The following is a 19295-nucleotide window of genomic DNA, read 5'->3' on the forward strand; positions in this document are numbered from 1 at the left end:
TAGGTATAGTAACAATAATTAAGAAAAAATATGCATGCTTATTCTTATGTTTTGGGTCAGACCCTGAATAATCTATAAAAAAGATGACAAGGAAAAAATTTGCTTATTTCATAAAAGACTTCATATGTGACACAAAGTTATGAATTTCTGTTCTGAGAATATTTACAGATGATACTCAAACCTGACTCCATAATCCACTGGGAAGTTAGGGACATTTTTCACGCCAGGCCATTACCTCTTATCATAAAACTTCCAGTTGTCAAATATTCTCCAGTTGGAGCTGTTTTAGACACCTAACAAACACAATAATGTTACATTCTTAAGAAATATTGTTTTTTTTCTATTCAAGAAGTGAAAGTAGTCATAATTCAAATAAGCAACACTATAAAATTCATAATAGCAAAAATTCTCAACACTAAAGATATTGACTTCCCTTCAACGATAGATATACACCTTTGGCAACAACAAAGAAAGAAGGATCTATTATATCAATGTTTCCAAATGCTCTGGAAAAGATCCACTCCTTTCTTCTAGCATGAGATATAATGAGAAAAGGATAGCTTAATAAGTTTATTACAAAATATTAAAATAAAGCTATATTTATTAAGTAAAATCCTTTCCTGAGGCTGGACATGGTACCATACACATATAATCCTAGCTACATAGGAAGCTGAGGCAGGAGGATCTCCAAGTTGAAGATCAGCCTGGGCAACTTAATAAGACCTTGTCTCAAAATAAAAAGTAGAAAGGGCTGGGGTGTAGCTCAGTGGTAGAGGGATCATGGGTTCAATTCTTAGCAGGAAAACAAACAAAAGCTTAAACATATCTCCTTATAAAAGAATTCAAACTACTTTTATAACAAAGTATTATGGCAGAAGATATAATTCCCTCAAGTATTATTAATTTCCTAAAAACATAATATTAATTAAACTAATTCTATAGGAAGATAATACAAATAAATTCTATCCTATCATACAACTTTAGGACCTTGTAAAAGTATATCATTATCAATCATAATTCTTGAAAATGAAATCAATAGTAATGCAAAGTTAAATATGGAATGAAGTATCATCAAATAACAGCATTAACAATAAAAAAGGTCAATTACTAAAACCAAGTGAACTTAAAAAAACAAAAAAAAACAAACAACAAAAAAAAAACCCCACAATAGGATATATCTGCTTTTTTCAAAGGGCAAAAGAAAATTCCAAGAAAGATGAAGAGGAAAAAGACCTTCTAGGCCAGTATAATAGTCGTAACTGATATCCCATTATATGTTACATATGGGATTATATATACCCTATATAACTGCAATGGATCACTCTTCACTTAGATCTTTGTTCAAATCTTTACCTTCCCAGAAAGAGATCCCTGATACTTTATAGTGATAGATAGCCATTATTACTCTCTATTTCATTATATGCCTTTAAGGTTTTTTAATAGTACTTTTTAACTGATATGTATTTTTCTCCACCTACATGAAAAGATCTATCAAGGAAGTAGCAAATCAAGTAGTTTGCCTTCCTTATTTACTTTTATATCCTCAAAATTTGATACACAGTACAGCTCTTAATAAAGAAAAAAGGACTACGGCCCTTATTACCTGATGATGGTACACCCACCAAGCACTAGTGATAACTCGTGCATCCCAAGCAGCACTGTAGCAAAGTGCCATTGTGCCAGCCTCAGTCAGTGTCCGTGGAGGGATGGGTTCTCCTATAAAAATAATGCTACATTTCAATACTCAAGTACATACTTTCTACAAAGCAAGATATAGTATAACCAGTTCAATTATCTTAAATACTAACACCATGCTTTATTTCAAGATTTTAAAAAATGATTGTTTTAATTGAAATATATTTACATGAAAGGCTTTTAAAAGACCTATGTACATAAGAAATATCACAGAAGAAATATCCTTTCAAATTTGCAGGGAAATGGATGGCATTAGAGCAGATTATGCTAAGTGAAGCTAGCCAATCCCTAAAAAACAAATGCCAAATGTCTTCTTTGATATAAGGAGAGCAACTAAAAACAGAGCAGGGAGGAAGAGCATGAGAAAAAGATTAACATTAAACAGGGATGAGAGGTGGGAGGGAAAGGGAGAGAGAAGGGAAACTGCATGGAAATGGAAGGAGACCCTCATTGTTATACAAAATTATATATAAGAGGATGTGAGGGGAAAGGGAAAAAAAAAATCAAGGGAGAGAAATGAATTACAGTAGATGGGGTAGAGAGAGAAGATGTGAAGGGAGGGGAGGGGGGATAGTAGAGGATAGGAAAGATAGCAGAATACAACAGTCACTAGTATGGCAATATGTAAAAACGTGGACGTGTAACCGATGTGATTCTGCAATCTGTATACGGGGTAAAAATGGGAGTTCATAACCCACTTGAATCAAGTGTATGAAATATGATATGTCAAGAGCTTTGTAATGTTTTGAACAACCAATAAAAAAAAAAGAAATATCCTTTCAATTATATCAATCATTTTAACTTCATTCCATAAAGTATAATTTAGAAAAATCTCAAGTTTGAAGACTTTTAGAAGTACTATCCCTTAGATTTCAAATATTCTTTAATTGGGATGTAATTCATAGATCATAAAATTCACCTTTTATAGTGTACAATCCAAAGGTTTTTAGTATATTTATAAAGTAGTGGAACCATTACCATTATCTAACTTCAGAACACTTTCATCCTTCCCAAAAAGAAATCTGCATCTTTTAGCAGCCATTTTCCATTTTCCCTCCTATATGAAGCTCCTGGCAATCACTAACTTTCTGCCCCTATAGATTTGCCTATTTTGAGCATTTCATATAAACTGAATTATATATAGTCTTTTGTATTCTTTCATTTAGCACGTTTTCAAGGTTCATCCATGCTAGCCCAGCGCAGTGGCTCACACTTGTAATCCTTGCAACTTGGGAGGCTGAGGCAGGGGGATCACAATTTCTAGGCCAGCCTGTGCAACTTAGTGAGATCGCAAGAACCTATCTCAAAATAAAAGGGCTGGGGATGCAGGTTCATTCCCCAGTAGCAAAAACAAAAAAATAGTTCATCCATGTTAGAGCACAGATACTTCCAATTATTCCACTGTATGGATAACACCACATTTGGTCTATCTATTCATTAATAAATGAACATAGTTGTTTCTGTTTCTTGATTATTATAAAAAATGCCGGGCTGGGGATGTAGCTCAAGCAGTAGCACGCTCGCCTGGCATGTGTGCGGCCCAGGTTCGATCCTCAGCACCACATACAAACAAAGATATTGTGTCTGCCGAAAACTAAAAAAATAAATATTAAAAAAAAAAAAAAATGCCACTGTGAATATTTGTAAATAAGTTTTGAATGGATACATGTCTTCAATTATCTTGGGTATACAAAACTAGGAATCACTGGGTCACAACTATATTTAACTTTTTGAAGAAATGCCAAATCATTTTCCATAGCAGCTGTGCATCATTTTCTAGCCCCCCCAACAGGGTATAAGGATTCTAATTTCTTCACATTCTAAGCAATATTTGTCCATTTTTTTCCTGGTAACCATCTGGTGAGTATGAATTGGCACTTCACTGTGGATTTGATTTGCATTTTCCCCATCTTTTAATGTGTTTCTTGGTCATTTGTCTATCTTTGAAGAAATGTCTGTTCAAATCCTTTGCTTTTTTTTTTTTTTTTTTTGGTACCAGGGATTGAACGCAATAGTGCTTAATCACTGAGGCACATCTCCAGTCATTTTTTATTTTTATGTTGAGACAGGGCCCTGCTAAGTTGCTGAGACTAACTTTGAATTTGTGATGCTCCTTTCTTGGCCTCCCAAGCTGTTGTGATCACAAGCATGTGCCACTGTATCCATCCTTTGCTCATTTTTTAATTGGGTAATTTTCCTTTTTTACTGTTGAGTTTTATGTGTTCTTTGAATATTGGTCTCTTATTAAATGATCTATAAATATTTCTGCTATTCTGTGGGTGTCTTTGATTTTCTTAATAGCATCCTTTGAATTAAGGTTTTTAATTTTGATAAAGTCCAACTTACCTGTTTTTCTTTGATTGCTTATGATTTTGGTGTCACATCTAAGAAATGATTGCATGATCCAAGATTATGAAGATTTGACTTTTAACAGTCTTATAGTCTTTGAGCTAATTTTTGTAAATGGTGTAAAGGAAGAGTCCAACTTCATTCTTTTATATGAGGATATCTAATTTACCCAGTACCACTGATAAAAAGATTATTACATGAAAATACAGACCACAGACTGGGCGAAAATATTTGCAAAAGATATATATCAGATGAAAAACGGTTACCCAAAGTTTGTTAGACAAACAATTCTTAGACCTTAACAATAAGAACACAGTTCAAAAGTCAGGCATGGTGGTACACACATGTCTGTAATCCCAACATTACTGAGTTAGCTGAGGTAGGAGGATCTCAAGCTCAAGCCCAATGCTGGCAACTTAGACTGTCTCAAAAGAAAAAGAAAGTCTGAGGATGTAGTTCAGTGGTTAAAGCACCCATGGGTTCATTCTGCAGTACTACAAAAAAATAAAGTCCAAAGACCTTAACCAAAGAAAATATATAGATATGCATATTAAAAGATGCTCCACATTATATGTCATCAGGAAAATGTGAATTAAAATGAGATACCACCATATACCTATTTGAATGGCCCAATCCAGAACACTGACAATACCAAAGGCTATCAGGGATGTGGAACGCAAGAACTCTCATTCATTATCACTGGAAATCAAAAAGGGTACAGCCACTTGAAAAGACAGTTTGGTGGTTTCTCACAAAATTAAATATACTCTTACCATATGAGTTAGCAACTTTTGCTTCTTGGTATTTTCCCAAATGAAAATGTTTATCTATATGAAAAATTGCATCTGGATGTTTATAGCAGCATTATTCATAACTGCCAAAACTTGCCCTTCGGTAGGTGAAATGAATAAATAGATTTTGATAAATTCTAGCAATGGAATATCATTCAATGCTAAAAAGAAATGAACTATCAAATCCCAGCAATTTGGGGGCTACTGAGGAGGAGGATCACAAGTTCAGGGCTAACCTCTGCAACTTAACCAAGACCTTCTCTCAAAATTAAAAAAATGGAAGGAAAAAAAAAAAGGTCTGGGGATGTAGCTCATTGGTAAAGCATCCCTGGGTTCAATCTCCAGTACCAAAAAATAAAATTTAAAAAAAAAAAAAAAAATCAGTGGTTGCCATGGGTTAGGGATGAACAGGTGAAGCACAGAGGACTTATAACAATAAAAAGACTATATGATATTATAATGGTAGATACATGCATTTATACTTATTCCAACCCATAAGATGTACAGCTAAAGTGAATCTTACTATAAACTATGGACTCTAGGTCAGAATGATGTGTCAATATACGCTTGTCAATTTTCACAACTGTACCACTCTGGTGGGGGATACTGATAATAACAGGCTATGCATGTGTGGGAAGAGGTTACACAGTAAAGCTCTGTACCTGCTGCTCAATTTTGCTGGGAACCTAAAACTCGTCTAAAAATCAATTCTATTAAAATTTTAGAAGGAGAGATAAACGATATTTTGTCTCCAAAGAATGGTCATGGCACCCTTGATGAAAATCAACTAATCATAAACTACAGGGTTTGTCTGGAAACTCAATTCTATTTGGTGATCTATGTGTGTGCCCTTATGCCAACATCATATTGCCTTGATTACTGAAGTGTAAGGCCTCCAAATTTTCAACAATGCTTTCGCTAAACTGGGTTCCTTGCATTTCCATATGAATTTTAGGAGCAGTTCTGTTAAAAAAGAAAAAGGCAGCTGGAATTTTGAGACAGATTATACTGAGCCTATGAATTACTATGGGTAGTAATGCTGTCAGGACTTCCAATCCATACATGTGGGAGTCTTCCATTTACCAACAGTCCTCCTTTACACGGGGTGGGAATATATGTTCCAAAATGTCAATGTTTAAAAAACCAAATTGTTTTATTGATTTTCTTTATTGTTTTCCTATTTGTTTCAATTATTCCTACTTTAATCTTTATTATTTCCTTCCTTGTCTAGCTCTGAGTTATTTTTCTGACAAAGTATAAAGTCATTGATCTGAGTTTTTTCCTCTTTTTTAGCATAGGAATTTATAGCTATAAATTTTCCTCTAAATAATCTCATTAATTTTGATATATTATATATGAATTATGTTGTTTAATTTTCACATATTTGTGAATTTTCCAAATTTTATACAACTGGTTTCTAATTTCATCCCATTAAAGTTAGAAAAATTATTGTGCATGATTTTAACTGTCTTAAATTTATTAAGATTTATTTTACAAACTATCAAAATGGCTTATCCCAAAGAATGTTCATTATAGAAAAATAAATATTCTATTATTAGATTGAATGTTCTAGAGCTTTCTGTTGAGTTTAATTAGTTGATAGTGCTGTTCAAGACTCCTAGTTCCTTGTTAATCGATTGTCTAAGTATTCTAATAATCGACTAAAAGCTGGATTTTGAAGTCTCCAAATATGATTATAGATCTATTTCTTCCTTCAGTACTGTCTGGCTTTGCTTCATGTAATTCTAGTAGATGCATATATGTTCATAATTATTTTACTGTCTTCATAGGATACCTTTTATTCTTGTGTGTGTGTCTGTGGTGCTGGGGCTTGAACCCAGGGACTTACGCATGAAAAGCAAGCACTCTATTAACTGAGCTATAGCCCCAGCCCCTACTATATCCTTTATTAAATCTTACAGTTAAAAAAAAAAAAAATTAAGGAAAGGAATTAAATTTTGAATAACAAATATATTATTATTACCTGTTGGGTTCTTAATTACACAGCTAGTAGCTCCATGAAGATCAGCATGTACATAGATGTCACCTTAAAAAAAAGACAAATAAGAAATGATACTTTAAGTCCTATTTCTTTTTCTTCTTCTTCTTTTTTTTTTTTTTTTTTGTGTGTGTGTGTGTGTGTGTGTGTGTGAAACAGGGTCTCACGATGTTGCCAATCCTGATCTCAAATAACTGGGCTCAAGCAATCTTCCTGCCTCAGCCTCCCAAGTACCTATAACTATAGGTATATGATACTGCACCTGGTTTTAACTCCTATTTCTTCTTTTTTCTTAATAACTTTATTTTATTTATTTATTGTTATTATTTTTTTATGTGGTGCTGAGGATCAAACCCAGTTCTTCACACATTTGAGGCAAGCACTCTACCACAACCCTAGCCCTTAACTCCTATTTCTAAAGGTGAAAAATTGTTACAAACTTCAACAATAAAAAATTAAATTTTTTTTGTGGGGTGAATGGGTACCAGGGATTTAACTCAGGGGCACTCAACCACTGAGCCATATCCCCAGCCCTTTTTATTCTATTTTATTTAGAGACAGGGTCTCACTGAGTTGCTTAGTGCCTTGTTTTTACCAAGGTTAGCTTTGAACTTGTGATCCTCCTACCTCAGCCTCCTAAGATACTGGGATTACAGGTGCGCATCACCATGTCCAGCTGAAAAATTAAACTTTTAAAAATACTGCTACGCTGCCATTGGAGGATTAAAAACTATTTTATAATTGTTGTAGGAGATCAAAAGTCCAACACCACAGGGTTGAAATAAAGATACTGTGGCCAACTACAACTAAAAAATAAATATATATATAAAAAGTCCAACACCACAGATTAGCTCAAGCAGTACTACTTTAGGAATATCCACTTTAAATGAGAATTAAGTGGCAAAGCACATCTTCAACACATGAACTGTAAAGTATCAAACAAGAATACAGATGAAAATCAGTCCCTAACATTTTGAGATAACTGGTACAAACATTAAGAGAATTTTTTAGAATTTTAATCTTATCTACCTGGTGTTAAGTATCTTTTCACAATTATTTCATTCTGTTGCTGATCTCGTCCACCTATTATTAGATAGTTTTCTGAGCTTATGAACCACAGAAACTTCTCAAACCTATAAAATGGAAAGAAAACAAAGTTAATATTTTTTTCTTCTTGGCTGCCTATATTCACACCATTTTAAAAAAAAAATCAGGAAACAACCCTGATTATGTAGGTTAAGACATCTTGATGATTTAATTATTTTTAAAATATCAAGCTGGGGCTGGGGATGTGGCTCAAGCGGTAACGCACTCGCTTGGCATGCACGGGGCGCTGGGTTCGATCCTCAGCACCACATACAATAAAATAAAGATGTGTCCACAGAAACTGAAAAATAAATATTAAAAAAAAAAAATTTCTCTCTCTCTCTCCTCTGTCTCTCTTTAAGAAAAAAAAAAATCAAGCCAATAGTAAGGGGTTTGTAAAATGATGAACACAAGGACAAAGAATGGGGGATAATCTTCCTCATAAAAAATATGTAACAAGCCAATAAAAAATAGTTAATCTGAAGAGGGTAATAAAGAGGACAAAAAAGAATATAGAACAAGTGGGACTAGGAATATAGCTCAGTGCCTGAGTGATTGCCTAGCATGTGTGAGGCCCTAGATTCATTCACTAGCATGGGATAGGGAGACAAGACGGACAAACAGCAAATAGGCAGATTTAAATCTAAAGATACTAGAGAATATATAAAATCTAAATGTGTTAAAGGCCCCAGAAAAAAAGGCAAAGACTATCAGAATGGATATATATCTATATATAACAGCATGGATATATATCTATATATACATCCTTATCACATATACATCCATGTATATATGTATGTGTACACATAGATTCACATTTCTTAAAAATATAAGGCTAAAAGGCTGATATATGATGACAGAAAAAGATATATCATTCAAGAACCAAAAAGAAAGCTGATTTAGTTATAACCCCTGACAAAGAATGAAAAAATAGTTAAAATTAGAAGGACATTTCATTAAAGTTAATAACAGGCTGTATTCATCAGGAAGATATAATACTTCTAGATAGGTATCTCTTAATTACATAGCCTTGTGTATGTAAAGTAAAAGAAGACATTGACAAATCTACAATATTTGAAAGTTCTTAAGCAGAACAAGCCTTTTGCCAATCTTTTTCAAAGTCTTAGAAAAATTCTGCTTAGCAAAACTAGAAAATCTGAATAGTCCTTATATCTAATAAGAATTTCAGTCCATAATGAAAAACTTTTCCATAAAGAGAACTCTAGAAATACTGAGCTTCACAAGTGAACTTCATCAAACATTTAAGGGCAAATGAAAACGGAACACTTCTTAGCTTGTTTTGTGAGGCCATATGACCTTGATACTAATTCCTAATAAGAATATTATAAGAAATGAAAATCATAGGCTATCCTATTGATAAAAAGAGATGTCAAATTAATTCATACTAAAAGAGAGGAGACAAAAAAAAATCTGTTGGATGCAAAACAGACAAGTAATCAGACTCAAGAAACTGAATCTTATGCTTATGCTAACAATAGAAAAACCTAAGAAACAACTCAATTTACACTGTCTAATTCATATAAAGCTCAAAAACAGTATTACAAGTAGTAAAGGAAGATAGGGGTTAAGATGGGACTTCAGAAACAGGAGGACTGGCTGAAAATCTATTCAGTTAGTTCCCTGTATTTTCTTTCTAGCTGTAAATATGTTTGTAACTCCCTTTCCACATCCTAACAGATGTAGGAGTAACATAATACATGTGATACATATAAAACAAAACAAAGAGTAAATGTCAAAAATACTGGATACTAAGCCCCCCCAGACTATTATTCCCACTGGGCTACCCACATGTTGACAGCCAGGTCTTCACCTTAAGCAAGGGAATAAAAGAATCATTTTGGAACATCAAGAAGAAAAGAGCAAAAGACCACAAGAATTTTATCCAAAATGGCCTACATGGATCGTTATACAAGTCCAACCACTTCCAATCAGCATTTTTTTAAAGTTTTTTTTTTAAGATATTGATGAACCTTTATTTATTTATTTATTTATATGCAGTGCTGAGAATTAAACCTAGTGCCTCACACATGGTACGCAAGAACTCTACCAGTGAGCCAAAACCCCAGTCCCCTAATCAGCATTTTAATACTCTACTATAAAATGTGAATAGTTGGGGGACGGGGATGTAGCTCAAGCAGTAGCGCACTCGCCTGGCATGCGCAGGGCGCTGGGTTAGATCCTGAGCACCACATAAAAATAAAATAAAAATGTTGTGACCCCCAAAAACTAATAAAAAACTCTCTCTTAAAAAAAAAATGTGAATAGTTGTGCTGGAATTGTGTAAGTTCAGTGGTAAAGAGTTTGTGTGAGGCTCTGGGTTCAATCTCTGGTAGGCAAATCAAAAGTTTGAGGCCAACCTTAGTAAGTTAGTGAGATCCTGTCTCAAAACAAAAAGTAAAAAAGGACTGAGGATATAGCTCAGTGATAAAGTGCCCCTAGTTGCAATCCTCAGTACACCACCGCCACCACCAAAACAAAAACACTTCTCAGCTAAATAAAACTAGAGCAGGACATAAAACAGGCATGAAGAAGCAAAAGAGAGTTCCTAGAATTAAAAGCATAAGGTTAGGGATGTAGCTCAGTGACAGAATGCCTGCCCAGCATAGTTGATTGAGATCCTAGGTTCAATCCCCAGTACCAGGGGAAATTTTTTTTTTTTTTTTAAATCATGATAGGAGGGGCTGGGGATGTGGCTCAAGCGGTAGCGCGCTTGCCTGGCATGCGTGTGGCCCAGGTTCGATCCTCAGCACCACATACAAACAAAGATGTTGTGTACGCCAAAAACTAAAAAATAAATATCAAAAAACTCTCTCTCTCTCTTTCTCTCTCTTTAAATAAATAAATCATGATAGGAATAAATAAATTCAATGGAAGAACTGAAAGTTGAAGAAATCTCTCAGAATGTATTATAAGAAAATAAGAGTTAAAAAATAGAAAACTCAAGAAAATTGGAAGACCCACCTAGGATGTTCCATAATTAAAACTGGATTTCCAGAAAAGAAAAAGACATAGTAGACAACAGGCAGTTTTTCAAGAACTGCAATGCTGGGGTATGGCTCAGTGGTAGAGCTCTTGCCTAGCATGCCCAAGGCCAAAGGTTTGATCCCCAGCATTGCAAAAACAGAAAGAATCATGTCAAGAAAATGTCTCAAAACTGAAGGTTAGGGCTGGGGCTATACTCAGTGGCAGAGTGCTTGCCTATCAAGTGTGAGGCACTGGGTTCGATCCTTAGTGCTACATAAAACTAAACAAAGGCATGCTGTCCATCTATAGCTATTAAAAAAAAAATTAAAACAACAACAACAAAACAAAACAAAACCCGAAGGTTAATAAGGGCCCAGAAAATATCCAGCATAATGGATTAAAACAGCTTTATGAAATCATACCATCAGGAAGGGCAGCAGGATTAATTGGACATAACTTTCCTAGCCTTATATTTGAATACACAATCAGGATTATTCCGCATCATGTACAACCACAAGAATAAGATCTCAATTAGAATAAGTTATACTCCATGTATGTATAGTATGCCAAAATATATTCTGTCATGTATATCTAAAAAGAACAAATAAAAATAAATTAAAAACAAAGCAAACATACTATCACGAAATTCTGGAAATTTTTTAGGATAAAATGAGGAGAGAAAAAAAAAAGAAAATGAAAATTTACAAGTTTATGGAAGGCAAAAACAAGTTGCATATAAAATATCAATGTTAAAATGACATCTGGGCTGAGGGTATAGCTCAGTGACAGAGTGCTTACTTAGCAGGCACAAGGCCCTAGGTTGGATCCCCAGCACTAAAACAAAACAAAACAAAACAAAAAACAAAACAAAAAAAAAACACAAACACAAACAAAAAAACCCTTGAGCTGGGCATGGCATGTGGTTTCAGCTATTCAGGAGGCTAAGCCCAGAAGTTCAAGCCAGCTAGCAACATAATGGGATGCCATCCTCCACAAAAAAAAAAAAAAAAAAAATCCTTATGAAATCATACCATCAGGAAGGTATTCTTCTCAAAATCAATTCTGAAAGTTACTACAACAGAGCAATGCCTTCCAAAGTCTTAGGTAAACCTAAGTGCTAGGAAAATATAGTTTCAATATTGTGTGCATGTAAAAAATTATATATATATGTGTGTATATATATATATATATATATGTTTATTTATTTATTTCAAACTAGATTTCTACACCAAAAACCCTATTAAATATGAATAAAATAATTTTTTATACATTAGAGAACTTTAAACTAAACTTTACCTCCTATACAAACCTTTCTCATAAAGCTCTGCACACACTCCATACCAACCAATAAAGAGAAGTATGAGATCCAGGACAGAAAATCCAACACAAAGAGGGGGAAAGAGATCTTCTAAGATAATATTAAAAGGAGATTTTAATATGCTAAGATGCAGGTCAAAAGCTCCAAGAGAGACCTCTGACCTCTACAAGGCAATAATAATAAAGGAATTTCACTTGAAAGAGAATCTGAAGATGAATTAGCGATAAAAATAAAAATAAAGCAAACCCTGCCTGTAATCCCAGCTAGGCAAGAGAATCCAAAGTTTGAGCCAGCCTGGGCAATTTAAGAAAATTCTGTCTCAAAATAAAAAACAGGAAATAAAAACAGCTAGAGATATAGCTCAGTAGTAGAGCACCCCTGGGTTGAATCCCCAGTATCACAAAAAAATAAAAGAAATAGAAAGCAAATGAAACAAGAAAATTATTGACTAAGCAAGATAAAAAACTGAGCAAGAAGCCAAGCACAGTGGCACACACCTATAATCCCAGTGACGTGGGAGCCTGAGGCAGGAGGATCACAAGTTTGAGGCCAGCCTGGGCAACTTAGTAAGATCCTGTCTCAAAATAAAAATAAAAGTGTCTCTGGATTCATTCCCCAGTACTGCAATTTAAATATTCAAACTGTCATTGATGACTATCATTCTTGACAAAATTATTCTGTAAGTGTGTGAATGCAACAGAGCACAAATAAGAAAGAAATGAAATTCTCATCTTCCATAGTTAGAAGTCAAGACTGTAAAAAGGAAAAAGTAAGCAGCAATATAAGCATATTATAAAAAAAAGGCAAAGAAAAGAGAAGGCAATGGGAATGAGGTGAAGAATTACAGGGCTACTGGTTTTGTAATAAAATTTATAGAACTGCTAGACCTTCTAAATAGTGTACTTGTACACTGCTGATAAAACAAACTAAGTTTTAAAAAGGGAGAACACTTACCAATATACTTTTCTTGCTTTCTGAATAGAGGTGACTGTTTGAACTTCTTTTAATGTTTGCTTTGTTTTCTTTTCTGCTGATTTGAATGCCTATTTATAGGAAAAAATAATACACTTTTAAAATAATTTGTTCAGAATGTATTTAAATACACCCAGGTAAACAATGGGACAAGAAATAGTTTTGTGTTTTATGATACTGGGGATTGAACCCAAGCCCAAGGGTACTCTACCACTGAGCTATATCCCCAGCCCTTTTATGTTTTGTTTTTATTTTTTTTTAATATTATTTTATTTATTTATTTTTATTTTTTTTAAGTATTATTTTAGTTGTCAACAAGCCTTTATTTTATTTATTTATATGTAGTGCTGAGAATTGAACCCAGTGCCTCACACATGCTAGGCAAGTACTTTGCCACTGAGCCATAGCCCAGCCCTTGTTTTGTTTTTTTGAGACAGGGTCTCCCTAAGTTGCCCAGGCTAGCCTTGAACTTAGAATCCTCCTGCCTCAGCATCCTGAGTTTCTGTGGTTACAGACATGCCTCCATACCAGCTAAGAAATAGGGGTTTTTTTGTTTTTTTTTCATAAACACATCCATTTTTATTAAGTATGCAAAAAAAATGCACATAAGATTATAGTAACTCAAACATTTTACTTACCAATGATTGGAAAATTTTTCCAATAGTTTTTAAAACTGGCATTTTCTACCCACTAACATATACATATTTGAAAGTAATGAAGAACAAAAGATTTTTGCCTTAAATATTAAAATAACTTAAAAGTCAAAACTTGAACATATGCAAATATTAGCTCAAGGCATACAAATAAAGAACTACCTTGTTCACTTATCAGATTCCAAGTGCTATCATGTTGCTGGTTTTAAGTGGATACAATAGTGAACAAGATGGGAACAAAGCCCCCTCCCACACCCCACTGGAATCTATGAAAAGAGGCACTATTAAACGAGTACTCATTCAAATAAACATATGGTAAGTGCTTCTAAGAATGTTATCAAAGCATAACAAGGGAACCCAATTTATACTAGATTTTGATCAAAGACGGTATCTCTGAGGAAACGGCATTGAAGCTGAAATCTAAAGGATCTATGAAGTTATCAGACTAAGAATAGGAAGAAGAGCCTTATCAACAGAAAGAAAAGACCAGCTAGTAGTGATCACAGGATAAAATATCATGAAATGAGATCAGAGAGCAGTAGATAGAGGCAGACTTCATGAAGGTTACTCATTTAACATACATTAAGGTTACTGTTCTATTCCAGACACTATTCCAGGGATTAGGATGCAGCAATCAATAAAACAGACAAAGATCCTACGTTGCTGGGTATGGTGGCACAGGCTTGCAAATCCAGCTACTGTGGAGGCTTAGGCAGGAGGACTGTTAAGTTCAAGGACAACCTGGACAACTTAGTGAGACCCTTTTTTTTTAAAGGGGGTAGGGGGTATATATAACCCAATGCAGAGTACTCCTAGATTCAATACCAGTACTGAGAGGAAAAATCCTACTTTTACGCAATCTACATTTCAGAGGAAAAACATAAGTATTCCAACAGATATGTCTGTTGGGAAGATTTTTTTTTTTTTTTTGTGGTGCTGGGGATTGAACCCAAGGCCTTGTGCATGCAAGACAAGTACTCTACCAACTGAGCTATCTCCCCAGCCCTATTGGGAAGACTTTTTTTAAAGAAGAAATCAACAAAGTAGAGATTCAGGGTGGTACTAATTTTATTAAGTGGTCAACAAAGTCTTCTCTGGTAAAGTCTCAATTTAAGGAGATAAGTGAATGAATAGAATGATCAAACTATGAAAATTTCAGGAAAGAGCATTCCAGGTAGAGAAAAGGAAATGCAAAGGCCCTAAGAGGACAATTTACCATGGCTTTAGGAATAGCTAAAATCACAATGTAGCCAGAAAGAATGTTTAAGAGGAAGAATACAAGTGAAGAGGTCAGAGGAAAGCAGATCACACAGGCCCTTAAGGCCAAGAGAAGGGTTTTGAATTATATAAAAATGGAAAAGAATAAAAAAATTTTAAGTAGAGGAGAGAATGGACTTCACTTGTGATTTAAAAGCATCACCAGGATTGCTATTGGAGAACAGGCTGTATTGGGAAAAAGGTAGGACACAAATCCAATTAAGAGACTGCTATTATAGTCCATATGAACACAGAAAATGAAAGGCTGACCCATGAAAAAAAGAGATGTGTGAGGTTCTGGTTAATACTTTATAGTAAAATTGGGCTGGGGATGTGGCTCAAGTGGTAGCGCGCTTGCCTGGCATGCGTGAGGCCCGGGTTCGATCCTCAGCACCACATACAAACAAAGATGTTGTGTCCGCCGAAAACTAAAAAATAAATATTAAAAATTCTCTTTCTCTAAAAAAAAAAAAAAAATCACCCTTTAAAAAAAAAAAAAAAAAAAAACTTTATAGTAAAAACCAAAAAGATCCACTGATAGGTTGGATATGATTTATGAGCAAAAAGTTCAGGACCTCTCCAACATCTGAGCAGAGAAGAATGGAGAGGAAAAGGTTTGAAAAAGAAAATAAATACTGGAAATACATTTAAAGCACCATTAAATTCAAAAGATCTTTCTGAATTAAAAAATCTCATTTAGGCAGGTGTGGTGGCACACACCTATAATCCCAATGGCTTAGGAGGCTGAGGCAGGAGGATTGTGAGTTCAAACCCAGGCTCAGCAACTTAGCAAGGCCCCAGGCAACTCAGTGAGACCCTGTCTCTATAAATAAAAATATAAAAAAGATATGCCCCTATTTCCCTTTTCATTATTCAAACAGAATTCAAAACATTTTTTTTTTCCTATGGCATAAAAGTAAAGTTTGGTAGAATAAATTCTTAAAGAGCAGAAATTACTAAACTCCTTTCTATTTTATTAATATATTACATTTTCTCAATATTATTGCCAATATTTTACAGGTATATGGCTCAGTGTTTAAGTACCTGGGTTCCACCCCCAGTCTCAAAAAAACATTTTTTAATTTCATTTAAACAGAAATAATAGTTAAGGCTATTAAAGCAGGCGAAAACAGTTAACATTCACTCTAATATTAAATACCTTCTCAGCAGCTTCAACAGTTTTTTGCGTTTTCTTGGCAGCATATCTCTTGTGATCATAATACCTAGAAAAATATATCTCTTAATTTTAAGTAACATCTTTATTCTTTAGTTTTCTACTTATTTCTAATTTTACAGATTATTTAATCACAGAACAAAGCTGAATAATGCACCAAATTAAATTTTTAAAAAGGCATTTCCAGAGGGGGATAGGGTTTCCATAATGTGAGGGGCAACCGAGAAAATTTCAATACAGAGTATTTTCCAGCTTTCCATCTGTACACTAAAATAAAGTATTAATACTGGGGCAAAGGGAGTATTTTCACCAAAACAATTGCTCTTTTAACATTCTTAATACTCTTAACTGACTTATTGCAGATAATATGTTACCTAAAATTTGTGTTCAAATGACTTACTTCTTGGCATTGGCATATGCTGATAAGCTGAGATCAACATCAACAAGCAATGGCTTATTTTTCTGAGGCTTCTGCAGCTGTTTGTTCTTTTGCTTTTTCTTTTTTCCTTTTGGTGGTTCAGTTTCATTTTTCTCAACACTGACATCACCATCAACATCGTCATCTTCCTCCTCTGATAATAAGTATGGATTTCTATTAAAAATATTCAATAGTATTTCACTAATGTCAATGACATCACTTTTTTATTTTCATTTTTTTTCCTCAATGAAATTATAAATGGCTTAAGTTTCATTACTTATTCTAGTGTAAATTAATTTTTTCTAAGAATAAATTTCGAAAGAAAAAAATTAAAATTTATTTAATTTATTTAAATAACAAAATAAAGATAAGCACTGACTACTTAACTAAGAACCAAACTTACCTTAGCAGCATTGTAACATGATTTGTTTGTAGTTTTAATTCTTTGATTGCACTTGCAACAGGGTCTCCTTGAGCTTGGGCTTCTTTCACGATTACCCCGATTTCTGTCCAGTCTATCTGGTTGGCTAAAGCACTTCGAACTACCTGAATGGCTCTGTCAACTATCTGTAGGTTCATTTCTATGAGTTCTCCTTTCAGTTTGTCTATTTCCTTAAAAAATAAACCAAATACATATACTATAATGCCAGTTGAGGTTATCATTAAAAAAAAAAAAAAAACATGAAAAAGCTAAACACAATACCTGAGCCTGTTGAAGAGCTTCTAATCTGTTTTCGTGATCCTTTCGGACATTATCTAATTTCTTCAGTGCTTGTTTTTCCTTTTGGTGACAAAACACACTTAAAAATTAGATTTCTCCTACTTTATGGCACTTTCTCTTAACTCCTAAAATTCACTATTCTGGTCCCACCTCTGCCGCCTTAATGTCATTTAGCTAGCTCAAGTTCCCCTAGTCCATTTTTCCACCAGAAAATGTTCCATGCTCCAAAATTCCTTCTCTCCCTCTCCTCATATACCTCCTGTGCCCTACACAGGAAGGTGTTCTGATTAAAGGTTACATTAAATTATAAGATATGCCCTTTGTCATTATTCAAACAGAATTCAAAACATTCTTTTCCTATGACATAAAAGTAAAGTTTGGTAGAATAAATTCTTAAAGAGCAGAAATTACCAAACACCTTTTTATTTTATTGATACATTACATTTTCTCAATATTATTGCCAATATTTTACAGAGCACTTTCCTCCTAAATTAGAAATACAAAGTTTTATGGTGGTTATCTGACCTTCTATATAGCATTTTATCATATCGAATTTACATTTCAAGGGGCTGGGGTTTTGGCTCAGTGGTAGAGTGCTCGCCTAGCATGTGTGAGGCTCTGGGTTCGATCCTCAGCACCACATATAAATAAATGAAATAAAAGTAGTGTGTCCAACTACAACTAAAAAAAAAAAATAAACATTAAAAAAAAGAATTTACATTTCAAGGTTGACTTGGGGACAAACTTTCTAATAATATTAACAACACCAAAAATTAGTGAATATTAAAATGTGAGATGAAATACCAAAAAAGATTTACAAGAATACTATTAAAAGAACCCATGAAGATTACCAAAATAAATTAATGTTTGGGACCAGAAGTAGTTCAGATTTTAAGTTTCCTGGATTTTTTAATATTTGCATGGACTTTACCAGCTGTATAGCCCTAACACGAAAATCTGAAATCTATATCTTCCTGGGCACCAATGACACTCAAAAAGTTTCAGATTTTTGGGCTGGGGTTGTGTTAAGTGGCAGAGCACTTGCCTTGTACAGGTGAGGCACTGGGTTTGATCCTCAGCACCACATAAAAATCAATAAGCGAATAAAATATTTTTTTAAAAAGTTTCAGATTTTAGAGCATTTCAGGTTTTCAGATTAGGGATGCTCAATTTGCAGTTTTTATTTTTAAATTTTTTTAATATTTATTTTTTAGTTTTAGGTGGACACAACATCTTTATTTTACATTTATGTGGTGCTAAGGATCGAACCCAGTGCCTCATACCAGCAAGCACTCTACCACTGAGCCACAATCCCAGCCCCTTATTTTTAATTTTTAATCTGAAGCCAGGCACAGTGGTACCTGTCTGTAATCCAGCAACTCAGAGGCTGAGGCAGGAAGATCACAAGTTCAAGGTCAGCCTCAGCAACTTAGCAAGCCCTTAAGCAACGCAGTAAAAAGGGCTGTGGATGTAGCTCAGTGGTGAAGCACTCTTGGGTTCAGTTCCCAGAACAACAACAAAAAAATTTTTTATTCTTTCAATCTGTATTTTTGATGCACATAAAAACATGGGTATCAATGTTACTGCTAAGCATTTGTTCGTCAGCCAAAGTACTATGTAATCCATTTAATTACCTGCTTTGATATTGAACTTACTATTAACTATTTTTTTAAAACTAAACAGGAGGGGGTACATAACCTGAAATTTTTGCACATATATTTTAAGACTTGAATTTTTAAAAAATCAAGTCTCTTTAAAAAATCAAGTCTTTTCTAAATCAAGAATGACTATTATCAATTCTTGAAACGTTCTGCCAGCACATACTCTAAAAATATGGTCAGATGGGGCTAGGGTTATAGCTCAGTGGTAGAATGCTT

The 19295-nt window shown here is 34.1% G+C and overlaps 1 protein-coding gene across 2 annotated transcripts in view; it reads right to left on the reverse strand.

Moving 5' to 3' along the window:
• Nemf (nuclear export mediator factor) overlaps positions 1–19295 on the reverse strand; it is a 53206-nt gene that overhangs the window by 18725 nt on the left and 15186 nt on the right. For both annotated transcript variants that reach the window (XM_027929620.2, XM_071607876.1), the window contains exons 12-20: positions 17401–17478; positions 17101–17309; positions 16680–16871; positions 16265–16328; positions 13178–13266; positions 7864–7967; positions 6820–6882; positions 1604–1716; positions 236–293 (exon numbers count right to left, since the gene is read on the reverse strand). In XM_027929620.2, the coding sequence (XP_027785421.1) occupies positions 236–293; positions 1604–1716; positions 6820–6882; positions 7864–7967; positions 13178–13266; positions 16265–16328; positions 16680–16871; positions 17101–17309; positions 17401–17478 (970 nt within the window). The remainder of the gene's footprint in view (positions 1–235; positions 294–1603; positions 1717–6819; positions 6883–7863; positions 7968–13177; positions 13267–16264; positions 16329–16679; positions 16872–17100; positions 17310–17400; positions 17479–19295) is intronic.

This window comes from Marmota flaviventris, chromosome 2, assembly GCF_047511675.1.
Source record: "Marmota flaviventris isolate mMarFla1 chromosome 2, mMarFla1.hap1, whole genome shotgun sequence".
Lineage (NCBI taxonomy): Eukaryota > Metazoa > Chordata > Mammalia > Rodentia > Sciuridae > Marmota > Marmota flaviventris.